Here is a 15,912-nt window from a genome sequence, read left to right as displayed (position 1 = left end):
GTACCACGCGCCATTATATCATTATGTGAATCGATGGTATTTCACGCAGCGTGAAATACCAATCACGCAGCGTGATTGGGGGGGGGGGGGGGGGGGGGGAGTAGTTGATTATTGGAAGTTATATCAGTAAGATAATAGACTTGATTTAGTAATGATGGTGGGGGTCCCGGCTGGAGAACGAACCATGAAAGAACGAGACAGATTGACGAGACATTCACATATTTGATTAATCTGGCATGACACAGAAAATACAAAGTCAGTGACTAGTGGTTCTGGGAGGAGTCGACTCAGAACCAACGAGACGAACGAGAGAGAATCCGTTTGGTTCGTTCTTGTTAAAGATCCGTTATTCAAACTGATTCAGTCGCGAACGACCAATCCCTATACCAGGGGCCGTCTACGCTGACAGAAGTCAGAGTTGTGGTTAGAGCTGTAGCCTAGAGGAAATGAGCTGTAACGGTTGAAAAATATTTTGATATAGAATATATGATAAAAAATAAAAGCAGACATATATGATATGGCACTAGCAGTGCTTTAAAGTAATTTGGGTAGTATAAAAGCAAAGGAATACATAATGTCGAATGAATACGTAACTGGAATCCAAGAGTGAATTCACATGTAATAAAAACTAGTAACGTTATTATGTGGTGACCGCAGACAGCAAAGGGACGTACCATGTCGATGACAACGCTATACACGATATGAAACACTCACATACATGCACACATACACAAACACACACATATATAATATATGACACAACTTATATTAACAATATGAACAATACAATCATGACAAAGGTTATAAGATAAACTATTGGGTTGTAACCACTGCAAAAAGGTCTGCAATGGTTCATGGGATGAGGAGTTCCTCACTCGTTCACAAAAACAATGTACACAGTCTTGTACCTTTGCCTTTTCTTCCGTTTTCCAAACTATTTTTTTTTTTTCAAACATTTGCTTGTCATTACTACCTTGATGAACGATTGGCTTGGTTCCAGGCTTAAAACTCATTATATTAGGATTTTAAGGAAAGTGGACGGTATATATGCATTGGAAATTTACTTCCGGATGGAGGGATTTGATAGAGGATGGAGGGATGGAATTGATAGAGAATGGAGGGATGTGATAAAGAATGGATGTGATAGAGGATATATTCAGTGATAGAGAATGGAGGGATGTGTTAGAGAATGGATGTTATAGAGAATGGAGGGATGTGATAGTGGATGGAGGGATGTGATAAAAGATGGAGGGTTGTGATAGATGAAGGAGGGGTGTGATAGAGGATGGAGGGGTGTGATAGAGGATGGAGAGATGGAATTGATAGAGAATGGAAGGATGTGATAGAGAATGGATGTGATATAGGATGGGTGTGATAGAGAATACATGGAGGTGATAGGATGGATATGATAGAGGATGGATTCAGTGCTAGAGAATGGAGGGATGTGTTAGAGAATATATGTGATAGAAGATGGATGTGATGGAGAGTGGAGGGATGTGATAGAGCATGGATGTGATAGAGGGTGGAGGGATGTGATAGAGGATGGATGTGATAGAGGATGGATTGGTTATAATGTAGAGGGATGGATGTGATAGATAATGGAGGGATGTGATAGAGAATGGATGTGATAGAGAATGGAGGGATGTGATAGAGAATGGAGGGATGTGATAGTAGTTGGATGTGATAGAGGATGGAAGTGATAGAATAAAGATGGATAGATATGAATGAGTAGCCTACCTGTCCGGCTTCTTTATGGGGGCCCTTGACTCATGTCCTGAAGGAGTTGAACCATGGCAGGTTCCAAGTAAAAGAACACATAATGAACAACAGTGGAATGTGGATCTTCAGTCCGCCACCATTAAATACCGTCCCGAGAGGAAATTAAGCTTCAAACATTAGGAATGGATTGAGTTTAAGCAGATAATCAACTGCACAATCTTCAACACCATGTTAAGTCTTCTCACTGTGTTTTGGCGGCTCTGAGAAATATGGCTCGAATCAGACCAATCTTGTCAACAGCAGATTTAGAGACGCTAATTCCCACATTGATATAGTCTCAACTCTTAATTCAATGTTCTCTGGGTTATCAAACTCTGACACGAGAAGAAAACGGTCTTGGTTCAAATCTTTGACGGGAATAAGTTATTCTTATTCTTTGTATGTCCTGTAGACAACTTGAATAAATATAAATGGTTGTGTGGTCTAATAAATGATGTAATATATTCACTAGCATCCATTTGTGGAAGAATGTATGTTACGTATGTTCATAACTGATCGTGAATATTCAATAGAAATTTTGCAGAAATGTGTCTGGATTAGTTAATATTGACATTAGTTATGTTATAACAATATAATACAATGTTAAATACAATTAACATAACTCACCTGCTGCAGGCTGTGCTTCACTGGGGAAAGCTGGAGAGCTGGATGTGGTACTGGTTGTTGCTTGACCTGCAGGCTGTATTCAAACATATAGTTCATCGTTGCATGAACTGTATGTTTGAATACAGCCTGCACAAAGGACTTAATGCAGTGGTCTAACGTTATTATTACGTTAGACCACTGCATTAGGTCCTTTGTCCTTCTACTGCATATAAGGTAGCACAGTACAAATCAACTATAAATAATTTCACTGAGACCTACATTTAACATTGCAGTGCATTATAAATTACTCAGAGACCAAAAATAATTGGCTGAACGTACTTGCTCCGGAGAGAGGAGAGGTGTGGATGGGAGATCAGATGTCCCTTCTCCAGCATCTGGGGACATTGGCAGATGATCCAATAATGTTATAGAGTTAGTTAGTTAGTTAAGTTAGTTTTATAAATGTTAAAATATCTGAACATTTCGGCGCTGTACATCTGAACATCCAGGGCAGCAACGCTCATTATCAAAATAATAGAACAATGTTGATTGTTTTTGTTTTCATTTTTACAGTTATAAGTTTAAATATAACTATTGTGCACGCAGACAACAAGCATTGCACAATTAGCACCATCCTAACTGAAGGACCTTAGTATTCCTTATAGTCCTTCTCTGCCCCTCCGGTCATCGGGAGCTGGCCTTCTTTCAATACCAACGGTTCAAGAGAAATCTGGGATACAGAGCGTTCTCTCGAGCCCCCTATCTATGGAATAGTCTGCCACCTGTAATCAGGGAAGCTGATACTGCCGAAATATAGAAAGCAAAGCTAACAACCTACATATTAAGTTGCGTTCGCACCAAAAGCAAAGCAAATTTGTGATGACTTGGCACGAATAGTTACAAAGTCAATGCAAATACAATAGCTCAATGAATGGATGAGTGTCTGTGTCAGTGTCTGACAATGTCAATGTTTTGATTGTGTGGATGCGGATTTCTGTAGTCAATAAATTAGAAGTTGTCTACATGTTCAGTGTGCACCTTGCCCTGCCTAATTCATTATTTTCATTGCGATCTTGACCATCCCCAAAAGGAGAGATGCGTTCCTTCTCAAGATTTCTTCCTTGCTAATTAAGAGATTTCTCGGCCTCTTGGGGGCTAGGGCTAGAGGGTGTCATAAATACATGTCCCGTTACAGATGGTAACGTTGCTTAAGGGCTGTACAAATTTGATCAATGAAAGGTTTTCTTACCAGATTGTGCCATCATGTCTTCCTGATCAAGGCCAAAGACAGAATCGTGTACGGACATCCGTTCAGCGGGCCTGAGAGGGAATTTGAATCATAAATTGATCAGTAGGTCATCAAATACGGCTATCTATGACTATTTAAATCAAGCGCCATATGCGCTTGTTGACGACCTATGGCCGTCATTTCCTTTTCTGTGGAATACAGGCATTTACCCTTATTTAATACATGAGCATGTTTTATTTCCAGAATTTTCTGAAGACCTCCCGAACATATTGATTCTTGGTTCCTGTGATACGGGACGCTATGATGAGGAACATTAATGTAGCCTACACAACGTAAGCAGTTCACGTTGCTTACGAGTTTCAAGTTCTATGTAAAGGTTAATTTACACAAACCTGGATGTGTATATTTATCCCTCAAAACGCCAGAAGAGCATCAAAAGCGCAACGAACAATTCATTCAAACCCAAACGTTGGTATCTTGAAACGTTAATTTTGAAGGGTTTTTGGTTCAGAAACGTTCAGATTCAACGTATCCGTCCCCCCCCCTTGTCTATTCCATTTGGGAATATGTTTAATTTACATGTTTTATTTCGCTTCTTTAATTAAATTGAATTACATTAATTAATTAATGGCGCCACTAGAGGGCGCCCCAAACACATTTGTTTCCCCCTGGGCGATCGCCTAGGTCGCCCAAGCCGATCGCCGGCCTTGGGTTAGTGTGACGTGACGATACTTAATTACAACATACAAAACCACTATCATGTTCAGCCTGTTATCCAGTGGGTGGAGTTTTTCCGCCCACTCATGGAATTTCTTTTAATATTTACTATGCTTAAAGGAAGCAGGATTATTACCTAATTTTTCACTTTATTTAGTTTTTTACATATTTTAAGATTTTTATTTAAAATAGCATGTGTTTCCTGTTGAAGTTGAAAATAAAACCAAAAAAGCAATTGAAAGCTAAGTCACATTTGTCTTGGTATCTGTTTTTGTTTTTGTTGATCCGAAATTGATCAGATCCGTGACTCAAAAACCGTAACACGATCCGAACCTTGATTTCTGTGATCTGTTGCACCCCTACTGCTTTTGCAGTATAATAAAATAAATGCCATAAGCTACTTCAAAAAAACAAAAGATGTCTCTTCTTTTGTTTCTAACATGCGTTACAGTAACCTCAGCCCAAATATGCAAGGCTTTGTTTTAACTTCTACTAGCAGCCACCTAGCTTTTCATGTTAAATATGCTGCTATAAAAAAATATTTAACTATACTTTAAAACAGTGGATCATGACTTAAAATATTGTTATTATTTGCTAAATACTTAAGCTTCTGCGGTCGGTTCAGTGTAGGTAACTTAGCTCAGTTTGATAGCACATTGCTCCATTACTAGCTTCAACATAGCTTTGCCTAGTTAAGTGATACTAATTAAAGACTCACCCAACAAAAGTTAAACAAATGTAGAAACTTCAGCAAATATATATTGGAAGTCAATCGAAAGAGCAGGTTGAATCCAAAGAGCAGGTTAAAAACCGACGTATTTCTGTGTCTCAGAATCAGCGTGTGTAGGCCTGTCCCTTAAGTCTGTCTCTCTATGAGTGTGTGTATTTGTATGGTTGTCCCAAAGAAAATGTAAACCAATCAAATGGACGCACGTACCGAAGCCCCTCCACGATTTGCCGGTTTTGATGTTATCCCTGGCTGTGGTTGGCATCGGATACAGAACGTGAACAACAGGAAGAACCTGTTCATGAACAGAATAACTATAACTCGGATTGATTTGAAATGGACACATTGAATCCCTGAGAGTGCGTGAGTTATAGCGCTCCCTGTCTTCCCTGTCGTAACGCTCTCTAAATTGCTCTCTACACAAGTAACACATCTAGCAAGGAGGATGTAATATGTCTATAGGCTTTATGTATCACTGACCATAAGGTGGGAGTAGAGTCTAATGTATAGAGTAATTAGGAGAGGCAGGAGAGTGACCTTGCATCGCAGCTGTTGGGATAAATCATGTCTGAATGTCTTATAGTTCTAAAAACCTTACACTGAGCAACGCAATATCTCTTCGTAATAAAATGGACAAACTCCAAACATATGCGATTGAGGAATTGTCACGTGTCCGCTCTGAAGGAGTTGAAGTTTCTTTCTTGCGAACTGCATTAACTGCCAGTAGCCTATAAGTCATACAGTTTTGCATATTTATTTGCAGTGAATTGATTGAATTGTAAGATATTATTGTCCCTTTCGGACAATAATGTCAAACTTATCCTGGGGCCCTCCTGTTAAAGATGGACAAAGCTAGGGGCCCTCCTGTTAAAGATGGACTGTAGCTAGGGACCTCCTGTTAAAGATGGACTGTAGCTAGGGGCCTCCTGTTAAAGACGGACATAGCTAGGGGCCCTCCTGTTAAAGATGGACTGTAGCTAGGGGCCTTCATGGTTAAAGATGGACAGGCAGCGATCTTCAGACGGGAGGGTGCTCCAGTGAATTACCATACAGTACGTTACCATCTCACTTTATTCTTCTCAACTATGTGTGTCGGTATGTGTGTGTGTGTGTGTGTGTGTGCGTGCGTGCGTGTGCTCCACATGCGATGCCACAGGTCGCTCGGTGGAAATATTTATGCCGAGTTCTCACTCGAGCCTGCAGTACAAACATTCCTTCTCTGCAGACCTTCAGAGAACCCCCCCCTCACAGTGCAGCCCGGACCCCCCCCCCCCCCCCCCCCTGACCGGGGCCATCACCCTAGCCTCTCACGGGGTCCGCGGCGTTGCGCTGGACAGAGCGTAGCTACGGCCGTCCGGGCCAAGGCGACCTCATGTGTAAACAGCCGTGGGCCCGGCCCCCCCATTAGAGGGGCTGATGTTTATAGTAGAGGAGGTGGGGGGAACAGACGGGGGGGGGGGGGGGGCATGTGTTTCCACAGAGCGCCAGAGGACCCTCGGCCCGGGAACAATGTGACGCATTGTGTGTGAGCACGCGGCGTCTCCCCCCCCCCCCCCGGGATGATTGGAGGACTTATCTGTGATTGGCCGGGGGCAGCGCAACTCGTCGGGTCGGAGGTTTGGTTTCATGACATCAGTGGGAGGCGAGGCCACACGCAAAGGTGCCCCCCCCCCCCCCCCCCCCCCCCACTCCCCCACTCTACCCCCTCTTACCCCTTCCTCGGCTCTTGGGCATGCATGTACAACGAGTGCACGTTTCAATGCTCCCCTGTTTTTAAGGTGAGGAACCAACCACCTCATGTGTTGGCGAGGGCGGCCCGGGGATGAGTGCTCTGGTCCGGGTGCCGTCGAAAAGCTTTGGAGATTTGCTGAAGCCCTTTTTCATTTGCAACGCCCGACTGCGGTTGTATCCAAGAGCTGCTCGTTGAGCGGCGAGATGTGCCGGTGGAGCACAGACTGACCGGTTTAATGGCTCCTTTGCACCATGTTTGCAAAGAGTCTCGTACGTCTTGTGTACGTTTTCTCTGTATCTGAGTTGTTTTGGGATGAGAGTGAGGCTGTGGTGAGCGCTGAGCGCCGCTGGGGGGGGGGGGGGGGGGGGGAGCAGAACAAAACAGGGGAGGGAGGCGCTGGCAGCAGCTCCTTCTGAAATAAATCTGGAACCCATAAACTCTGGAAACTTCTGAGAGAAAGAGGGAAAGAGAGAAAAAAAAAAGTCCACAGAACGCCGTCACAACACCCCCATTCTGGTTGGTCGATCCACACACCTTTGTCTCCGCCTCGTCCCTTTGATGCAGCCAATCGTCAAACACATGTGGCGTCCTCACGTCTTTGGCTTGGCTTGAAACGCTGCACGTCCTCTGAGCCAATCGGTGGACTGGCTGGGTGGGAAGCTAAAGTCGATTCCCTTTTTTCCCCCACTTTAAAGAAGTGAGTTGGACGGGCCGCTGCCTCACATGAAGCTGCAGTGAGGGACGGGCTGGAGAACAAACCTTCTCGGAGACTGGGAACTACACACTGCTGGCCAACCACGCAGAAGCCTTGAAGAGCTTACCCTGATCTGTGAGGACGCCCGCCATTTTGGATGTTTTTGGCTCGACAGAGTCCGGCGGGGAAGAAGGAGGCAAAGGGAGGCATAATCCCAGACTATACCTGGGGCGCGCGAGACCACCAGGCCGCAGAACAACCAGGCTGCAGAACAGCGTGCGGGGGAGGGATCGCACTAGGCCACTAGGATGTGTTCCTTGTGATACTTGTGGTTGTTTCCTTGAGAACCAGAGGGGACAGCACTCGGTGGACACAGAGAGGAGCTGCAGAGGAGGAGGAGGTGGAGGAGGAGGAGGTGGAGGAGGAGGACCTGGGTTCAGGGGGACTGGAGGTGCCGGACCACCCAGCCATGAGGGAGGACGAGCGGCCCGACATCCATAACCGCTCTGAGGTGGGGGCCGCCGCCTCGCCCCGGGGAGCAGAGGAGACCGGGAGGCCGCCCTCTAACACCTGCCCTGTCGTCATGGTGACGCCCGGGGTCACGCGCAGGAGACCTCCGGCCGAACAGGCGGCGGCGGCCGGCGAGGCCGCCCTGACCGCGGAAGAAGAGGAAGGCGACGAAGACGAAGACGGAAAGATGGACCAGACCCCTGGGGCCGACCTCCAGGGCCAGGGGCCTCGGCGCCCCAAGAGACCCAAGAGGAGCCCCCTACAGCGGTCCCCTTCCTCGGGATCCTCCCTCTCGCCGGGGCCCGGCGGCGGAGAGGAGCCCTTCGCCCAGCGGGAGATCGCAAACGTGCGGGAGCGGCAGCGCACCCAGTCGCTGAACGACGCCTTCGCCTCGCTGCGGCAGATCATCCCCACGCTGCCCTCGGACAAGCTGAGCAAGATCCAGATCCTGAAGCTGGCGTCGCGCTACATCGACTTCCTGTACCAGGTGCTGCAGAACGACGACGCCGACGGCAAGCCGGCCGGCTGCAACTACCTGGCGCACGAGAGGCTGAGCTACGCCTTCTCCATCTGGAGGATGGAGGGCGCCTGGTCCAGCATGTCTGCCAGTCACTAGCCACGCCGTGCTAGTCACTAGCCATGTAATCCTAGTCACTAGCCACAACGTGTTAGTCACTAGCCATGTCGTGCTAGTCACTAGCTATGTTGTGCTAGTCATTAGCCATGTCATGCTAGTCACCAGCCGTGCGATGCTAGTCACTAGCAATGCTGTGCTGGTCACTAGCCATGCTATGCTGGTCACTAGCCATGCTATGCTAGTCACTAGCCATGCTGTGCTAGTCTCTAGCCATCATGCTAGTCACTAGCCATCATGCTAGTCACTAACCATGTCATGCTAGTCTCTAGCCATGCTATGCTAGAAACTGGCCATACCATGCTAGTCACTAGCCATGTCATGCTAGTCATTAGCCATGTCATGCTAGTCACTAGCCATGCTATACTAGTCACTAGCTATGCTATGCTAGTCACTAGCAATGTCATGCTAGTCACTAGCTATGTTATGCTAGTCTCTAACAATGTCATGCTAGTCTCTAGCCATGTCATGCTAGTAGCTAGCCATTCCGTGCTAGTAGCTAGCAATGTCATGTTAGTCACTAGCCATACTATGCTATTCTCTAGCCATGTGATGCTAGTCACTAGCCATGTGATGCTAGTCACTAGCCATGTGATGCTAGTCACTAGCCATGCCATGCTAGTCACTAGCCATGCCATGCTAGTTACTAACCATGCTATGCTAGTCACGAGCCATGTCATGCTAGTCACTAGCCATGCTATGCTAGTCATTAGCCATGCTATGCTAGTCACTGGCCACACACCACTATGGAAACTGGAGGACAACAAGCAAACTTGAAGCTGGACGTTGGATTGTGAACAGGCCACTATCGCTGCACCCTTCCTACATGAACCCTTGTCACTGATCAGACTATCTTTGTGCAGCATTTGGGGAAAAGAATGTCCGGCAAGAGACTTAAAACAGGTTTAAGTCCGGACGAAGGATTGACTTCCAGGACACAGCACAAAGAGCAGAGGGACCTTTTAAATGGACCGATACACTGAAGGATATACCCAGCGTCGTGTTGTTCCTGCTAAATGTTGGACTGTAACAAACGGAATACGTTTATATGGGACTCAATAGTTACTTGACCCCTGACTTCCTTTGGTCCTGACCTCTGACCCTATGATCACTAGCCCTCGCCGTCCTCATCTCAATGTATTTAAATGTGTTTGTGTATATATACGTTATTCTCTGTGGATGTATTGTCAGCCCGCCGCTGTTAACGGGTGTTCCCGTCAGGCCGAGTGGAAACATTGAAAGGAAGAGGAGGGAGGTGAGCCCGGGTTTAATGAGAGGAGAGCCTCTGGATCCACTAGAACCTTCAGCCAACACCTTTCCCCCAGAGACGTGAAACCGATCCTCCAGCGACTCTCAACTCTGAACCCAAAATGGCGGTGGTGAATAATAATAACCACGGGCGGCAGCAGCGGCAGTAGCACTGACTAATGTCCCCGCCTTTCTTTCACTCCTCCTCTTCCCCTCTCCTCCTCCCCTCCACTTCTCCTCCCCTCTCCTCCCTCCTCTCCTCCTCCCTCTCCTCCCCTCCTCTTCTCCTCCTCACTTCTCCTCCTCCTCCTCCCCTCCTCTTCTCCTCTCTTCTCCTCCTCCTCTTCTCCTCCTCCCTCTCCTTCCCTCCTTCCTCCTCCCCTCCTCCCCTCCCCCTCTCCTTCCCTCTCCTCCCTTCCTCACACCTCCCCCCTCCTCCCCTCCTCCCTCCTCTCCTCCTCCCCTGTCCTCGCCTCCTCCTCTCCTCTCCCCTCCTCTTCTCCTCCTCCTCCTCCCCTCCTCTTCTCCTCTCCTCCTCCTCCTCTCTTCTCCTCCTCCCTCTCCTTCCCTCCTTCCTCCTCCCCTCCCCCTCTCCTTCCCTCTCCTCCCTTCCTCACACCTCCCCCCTCCTCCCCTGTCCTCGCCTCCTCTCCTCCTCCCCTGTCCTCGCCTCCTCCTCTCCTCTCCCCCCTCCTCCTCTCCTCGTCTCCTCCTTAGGAAAACAAAAACCACCTCCCTGACATTCTTTCCGTCGGCCGGGCCAGGGTTTGTTGGCGTGGCGCGGAGATAGCAGGGGCCGGGCGCGCACCGCGCTGACATAATGAGAGCGAGACCTCAGGGCCCGCGGATCACCGTGACGACCATCAAAAGAGGAAGCGGTCGGACGGCACACCGCGGGAGTTCCCATAAACCACTGGGGCCGATGGTGGAGGGGGGAGGGGGGGGGGGGGGGGGCTGGTCCTTAGACGGCCCATGTCAGGATGAGGAGGGGTACGCACACACACAGACACACACACACACAGAAAGACACACACACACGCAGACACGCTAAAACACACACAAACAGACACACACAGAGTCACGCACACACACTAAAACACACCCAAACAACGCACTACAAAGACACAGACACGCACAAACACACATCCGCAACACACTACACACACACAACACTGTATACGCACTAGAATCCACACAGACACATGCAAACAACACTACACACACGCAAACACACAAACAACTCACTCCCCAAACACAGGCATGTGAAAGTGTGCACACACATGGACATGAAAACACACAAACGGGCGTGCACATTCTTCAGGAACCAGCACCTCCCCCACGACACATTACACTCCGGCGTTTAAGTAACCACAGCACAGCTCTCTCGCCCTGCATCATGCTGCTCCTTCCCCCAGCTCCACTGTCTCAGCCCAGGGTGGACTATGTCTACCCTAGCCTTGTTCCTCTGTTCATCTGTGTACTTCATCAGTAAGGCTGCTTACTTTTGTTTCTCTCTTTTTTTTTTTTACTGAATTGTTGAAATAAATGTTTGGCCCTTTTAATGTCAATGCATCCAATCTTATTTCAAATCATAGTTATGGTTGCCTGGAATGTGACTTTAAGTCAAATGATTCTTGTCCATACTATCCACGTTTCTGACAGTACTGCACTGGGAATTGTATCTCAGCATTGGCCCAGTCCTTTACACTGGGAACTGTATCTCAGCATTGGCCCAGTCCTTTACACTGGGAACTGTATCTCATAATGGCCCAGCCCTTTAAACGGGAACTGCAGTTACAACTTTGAAGCGGAAGACACTGGACCCTCAAAGCGGCCAATTCTGTTAGTATTTCACTCTGACGTGGATTGTGTGACGCACCCAAATGCTGCAATGATTCACCCACAAGAATCTGGATGTTGAGCAGTGGCTTGTGATGTGAAAAACACGTCCGTCAAGCGTGTTTTTTAACGGGGATGAATAATGTGTTGTGACAAATGGCAAAACCCGAACCAAATAGCTGTGCTTCTACAGCTATCAGATGTGTCTGTCGCTCTGCAGAGATGGAAGTTTACAAGAGGAAAGTCTGCAATGCTACTTTGAACGCTGTGATTGGCTAAAGGGAAAGGCATGGCCAATCAAAGTGGGTCCAGCTGGTTCACTGCATGGCCGGAAGGAAAACACGGCTTGACTCTTTCTTTGTGGACCTGGACTTTCTACCCCCACTGCCTTTCTGGGATCATTATATCTAGAACCCTCCCTACCCCTCCCTCCCCCTCGTCTCTACTTTCTCTCACTTGGCACTCTTTCTCGACCCCCCCCTCGCTCGCTTTCCTCCCAGGATCGTTCCTTCAGCGATTCATCCTCCCTTTAGGTGAACGTGAGGACCCTGCTCCTCCTCTGATATAGGGCCCCTGAATCCGGACCAAGACGAGTTCCCCTGTGGACATGAGGGATGTTTTGAATTCTGTGAAAGACGTAAAAAAAAGAAAAGAAACGGTGAATCATTCGGAGAGCAGAGAGTTGCTGTCTCTCAGTCAGCTGTGGAGTGTGTACTTCTCTGAGGGTCGCTGCCTGTCTGCCTGTCTTGCCTTTTCCTTTATTTAACAGAGGTTTGGTGTGGATCCATCTCAGCAGTATAGTTGCTTCTGCATGTCTGCAAGGAAACCCAAGTGAGGTCTGCTGATTGGCTGTAATGTTCTGGGCGGGTAGTGATTGACATGTCTTCAGCCGAATGGCAGACTAGCGTGAATGAAGTCCGCTCTGAAGGGAAAGAGGATAGCGGTTGTCTCGATCCGCCAACACACACATTATTTACTCCGCTGAAAGAAACATTGGTTTTTAGGTTTTGGGTTTCAGCTTGTGTTATTAAATCCTATGAGGAACAAACGATTCTCAAACCATCCCCAAAAGCTTTGATCGTCCTATATTCACAATATCGGGGCGAACCACATCCTGTACAATTTGAGACATTCTTTTTTTTTTCTGAGTTTCAGAATACAAACGCACACAAGGCTCCCACTGGAACAAACATGTCCATTTTAATTCAGACGAGAGGAAATATCAGTAAAAAATAGAAAATCTCTCTATACATAGAACGGTTGAAACATTGAAAGAGGTCAAAAATAACAATTCAGAATGAAAAGGAATGAAATAAAGAATAGAGCGTCACGCTTTCTCCTCACAAGTCCAGTTAGTGGAGCACAACCCAATACACAAACTGCGTGTTGGTGTGTGTGTGTGTGTTTGTGTAAATGTGTGCGCACACACAGACACACACTCACACCCACACACATACATGCGTGACATCGAGTGTATTTCTGGGGGGGGGGGGGGGGGGGGGTTCTATGTACAGTGTTCTGTGTTCAGAGGACACTGAAGGGCGTCAGGAACACAAGAACTCCACCAGGATGGATCACTGGCGTCTGGGAGAAGAACCACACGAATAATACAGAGAAGGTTGTGTTCATTTACAGGGCTGAACACACACACACACACACACACACACACGCACGCACGCACGCACACAGGCACACACACAGGCACACACACACACACAGGCACACACACACACACACGCACACTGACGAACACACACTCACTCACTCACTCACAGGCACACATGGACACACAGGTATAACAACAAACATGCTCACACACACACATCCAGAGATGGATACACTCACATCAACACACATCAACACATGCACTCACATACACTCACACTCACATACAAATCAACACACAGCATTCAATGTTACTTCAGTCATTGCATTTACACCCACACGGCGCATTAAAAGCGCGACACGCGTCGCTATGTGTTTTTCTGTCGCTTCTAAGGCAATACTAAGGATGAAAGAGTAAGGGGTTAGCTACTGCTGCTCACCCAGCCCAAACAGTTCCTATGAGGTCTGGCTACGTCTCAGCTGCTAACGCCTAAGTCTTAGCGGTAACGGCTATGTCTTAGCTGCTAAAGGCTACGTCTTAGCGGCTAATGGCTATGTCTTAGCTTCTAACAGCTAATCTTTAGCTGGTAACAGCTACGTCTTAGCTGCTAAAAGCTACGTCTTCGCTGCTAATGGCTATGTCTTAGCTTCTAACAGCTAATCTTTAGCTGGTAACGGCTAAATCTAAGCTTCTAAAAGCTACGTCTTCGCTGCTAACAGCTAATCTACATCTTTGCTGCTAATGGCTATGCCATAGCCTCTCTACAGGTCACAGGATCTTAGCTGCTAGCCTTTCCGCTAACCCTCAACAGGTTCCTAACGGCTTGTTGTCTGAGGCCTTCTGCAGCACACTAAAAACACAAACACTAAGAACCACTTGGTTAGTGCCTGAACGCTCCACAATAAGATAACAGGCTTCAATTCAAAGGACTCAGACTGTTGGGTCTGATTTTTGATCTTCAGCTTTTGGCAAAGGGGGAACAACATCCTTTGTCTGACTAGAGAAGATCATGCTCAGAGTTTCAAAGTATCGACTGTATCGGTGTAACCTCATTCTTGGGTTTGCGAATACGATGCAAAACTAGATGACTAGATTGCAATGGAGTTGTACAGGTACATTTGTTCAGAAGCACAGTTAACTACTCTCTCTCGCTGGTAACACTGTGAAGGATGCAGAAGACCTGGATAAAACCAGACCCTCCAGCCATCGGAACCATCGGATGACCGCAGCAGGGTTCTCGGTTCTTCAACGCCCAGAATGTTATTAAGACACAGACCTCAACCATTATAGGACCCATTTTCTTTCAATATGTTTGTAAAACAAAATGCAATCAGTTTCTTATTTTACATCAAAGTCCACATACAAAAAGATCCACAGGTTTAAAAGGGGTTGGTCTTTGGAACAGTCCCTGTCAGAGCGGCGGCCATGTTGGCCCCTGTCAGAGCGGCGGCCATGTTGGCCCCTGTTGGAGCGGCGGCCATGTTGGGCCCTGTCCAAAGGGCGGCCATGTCAGCCCCAGTCGGAGCGGTGGCCATGTTGGCCCATGGCTGCCCGGCTCTGTGGTGGCGGGTCCTCATATTGAAGGGCTTCTTAAGGCAGTGTGTGTATGAGTGTGGTGTCCATTTAGTGCATTGAGGGTTGTCCTTCGTCAGAGGAAGACGTCGGTCATCGCAGGCTGGTCGACGTGGTCGGAATGGACGCCGATGTCGAACAAACAGTCAAGAATAATCACGCAACATAATCAATATTCAATCAATAATATTCAATACCAGTGGTATGTCATTAGGTCCTCATTAGTCCAGATGTGCAGCCGCTGTGTGTGTGTGTGTGTGTGTACGTGTGTGTGTAAGTGCTCCATGTGTGTCAGTTACAACTTTGTATCAGTGTGTTTGAATAAAAAAAGAACAAGACTGTGTGTAAGTGAGGGCACCTTAATGATTGTGTGTGTGTGTGTGTGTGTGTGTGTGTGGGGGGGGTATCTGTGTTGGTGTGTGTGTGTGTTTGAATGGGTGCACATCTTAGACCAGTCGTTCAACAGTCGTAAAAATCCAAAAATAACATTGTTTAAACAGACAAAGGAAGCCTACACAATAAATTCATAGGAACCACCTCTACACACACACAGGTACACAGTATTTTGGTCAGCACATCCTTATAAGACACCGTAGTACATGAGTGGAATTACTGAGCAGCCAAAGCTATACTAAGAGTTAATTAACTCTTAATAACTCAAAGAGTTATTTAATACCCTACACACTTGTCCTCCTTCTTCTCAGAGCTTTGGAATTGTCTCATGGTTCACATTATGGAATACACAGTGCAATAAAAAAAAAATCTATTTAGTTCAATTAAGTTTTCTCCCCTTCTTCAAAACATTTTTTTTGTCTTCCTTTCGTTCTTCTTTGTGTGTCTGTGTTGTATTAGTGGTTCAACTGTATGTCAGTGTCTCTCTCCCACTCTCTCGCTCTCTCTCTCTCTCTCTCCTTCTCTCTGTGGCTCCGCCTCCCTGCGTTTCTAGGCAACGTGTGACTCACACTCTGCTGTCTTGGTCCTTTCGTGACAGCGGCCATTTTGCAGTCGTTTAGTGCCAGT

At 47.2% G+C, this 15,912-nt stretch overlaps 2 protein-coding genes and 1 long non-coding RNA gene across 5 annotated transcripts in view; 1 reads left to right on the top strand and 2 right to left on the bottom strand.

The window, feature by feature from the left end:
* Positions 1–1,640: 1,640 nt before the first annotated feature.
* Positions 1,641–3,868, bottom strand: LOC115551741 (uncharacterized). The gene is made up of 4 exons (XR_003978239.1): positions 3,614–3,868; positions 2,704–2,759; positions 2,386–2,458; positions 1,641–1,774 (listed from the first exon to the last, which is right to left on the bottom strand). It is a non-coding gene; the product is annotated as an uncharacterized LOC115551741 (long non-coding RNA).
* A 3,361-nt stretch (positions 3,869–7,229) lies between these two features.
* Positions 7,230–10,146, top strand: LOC115551469 (twist-related protein 2-like). The gene has a single exon (XM_030367239.1). It carries the CDS (start codon positions 7,953–7,955, stop codon positions 8,607–8,609), a length of 657 nt encoding a protein of 218 aa, XP_030223099.1. The 5' UTR covers positions 7,230–7,952; the 3' UTR covers positions 8,610–10,146.
* Positions 10,147–12,889: 2,743 nt separating this feature from the next.
* hdac7a (histone deacetylase 7a) overlaps positions 12,890–15,912 on the bottom strand; it is a 42,892-nt gene continuing 39,869 nt past the window's right edge. For all 3 annotated transcript variants that reach the window (XM_030366059.1, XM_030366067.1, XM_030366075.1), the window contains one exon: positions 12,890–15,803. The gene's annotated coding sequence lies outside the window, so the exon portion shown is untranslated. The remainder of the gene's footprint in view (positions 15,804–15,912) is intronic.

Source organism: Gadus morhua, chromosome 1 (assembly GCF_902167405.1).
Source record: "Gadus morhua chromosome 1, gadMor3.0, whole genome shotgun sequence".
Classification (NCBI taxonomy): Eukaryota; Metazoa; Chordata; class Actinopteri; order Gadiformes; family Gadidae; genus Gadus; species Gadus morhua.
This window is presented reverse-complemented; position numbering and strand designations above follow the sequence as displayed.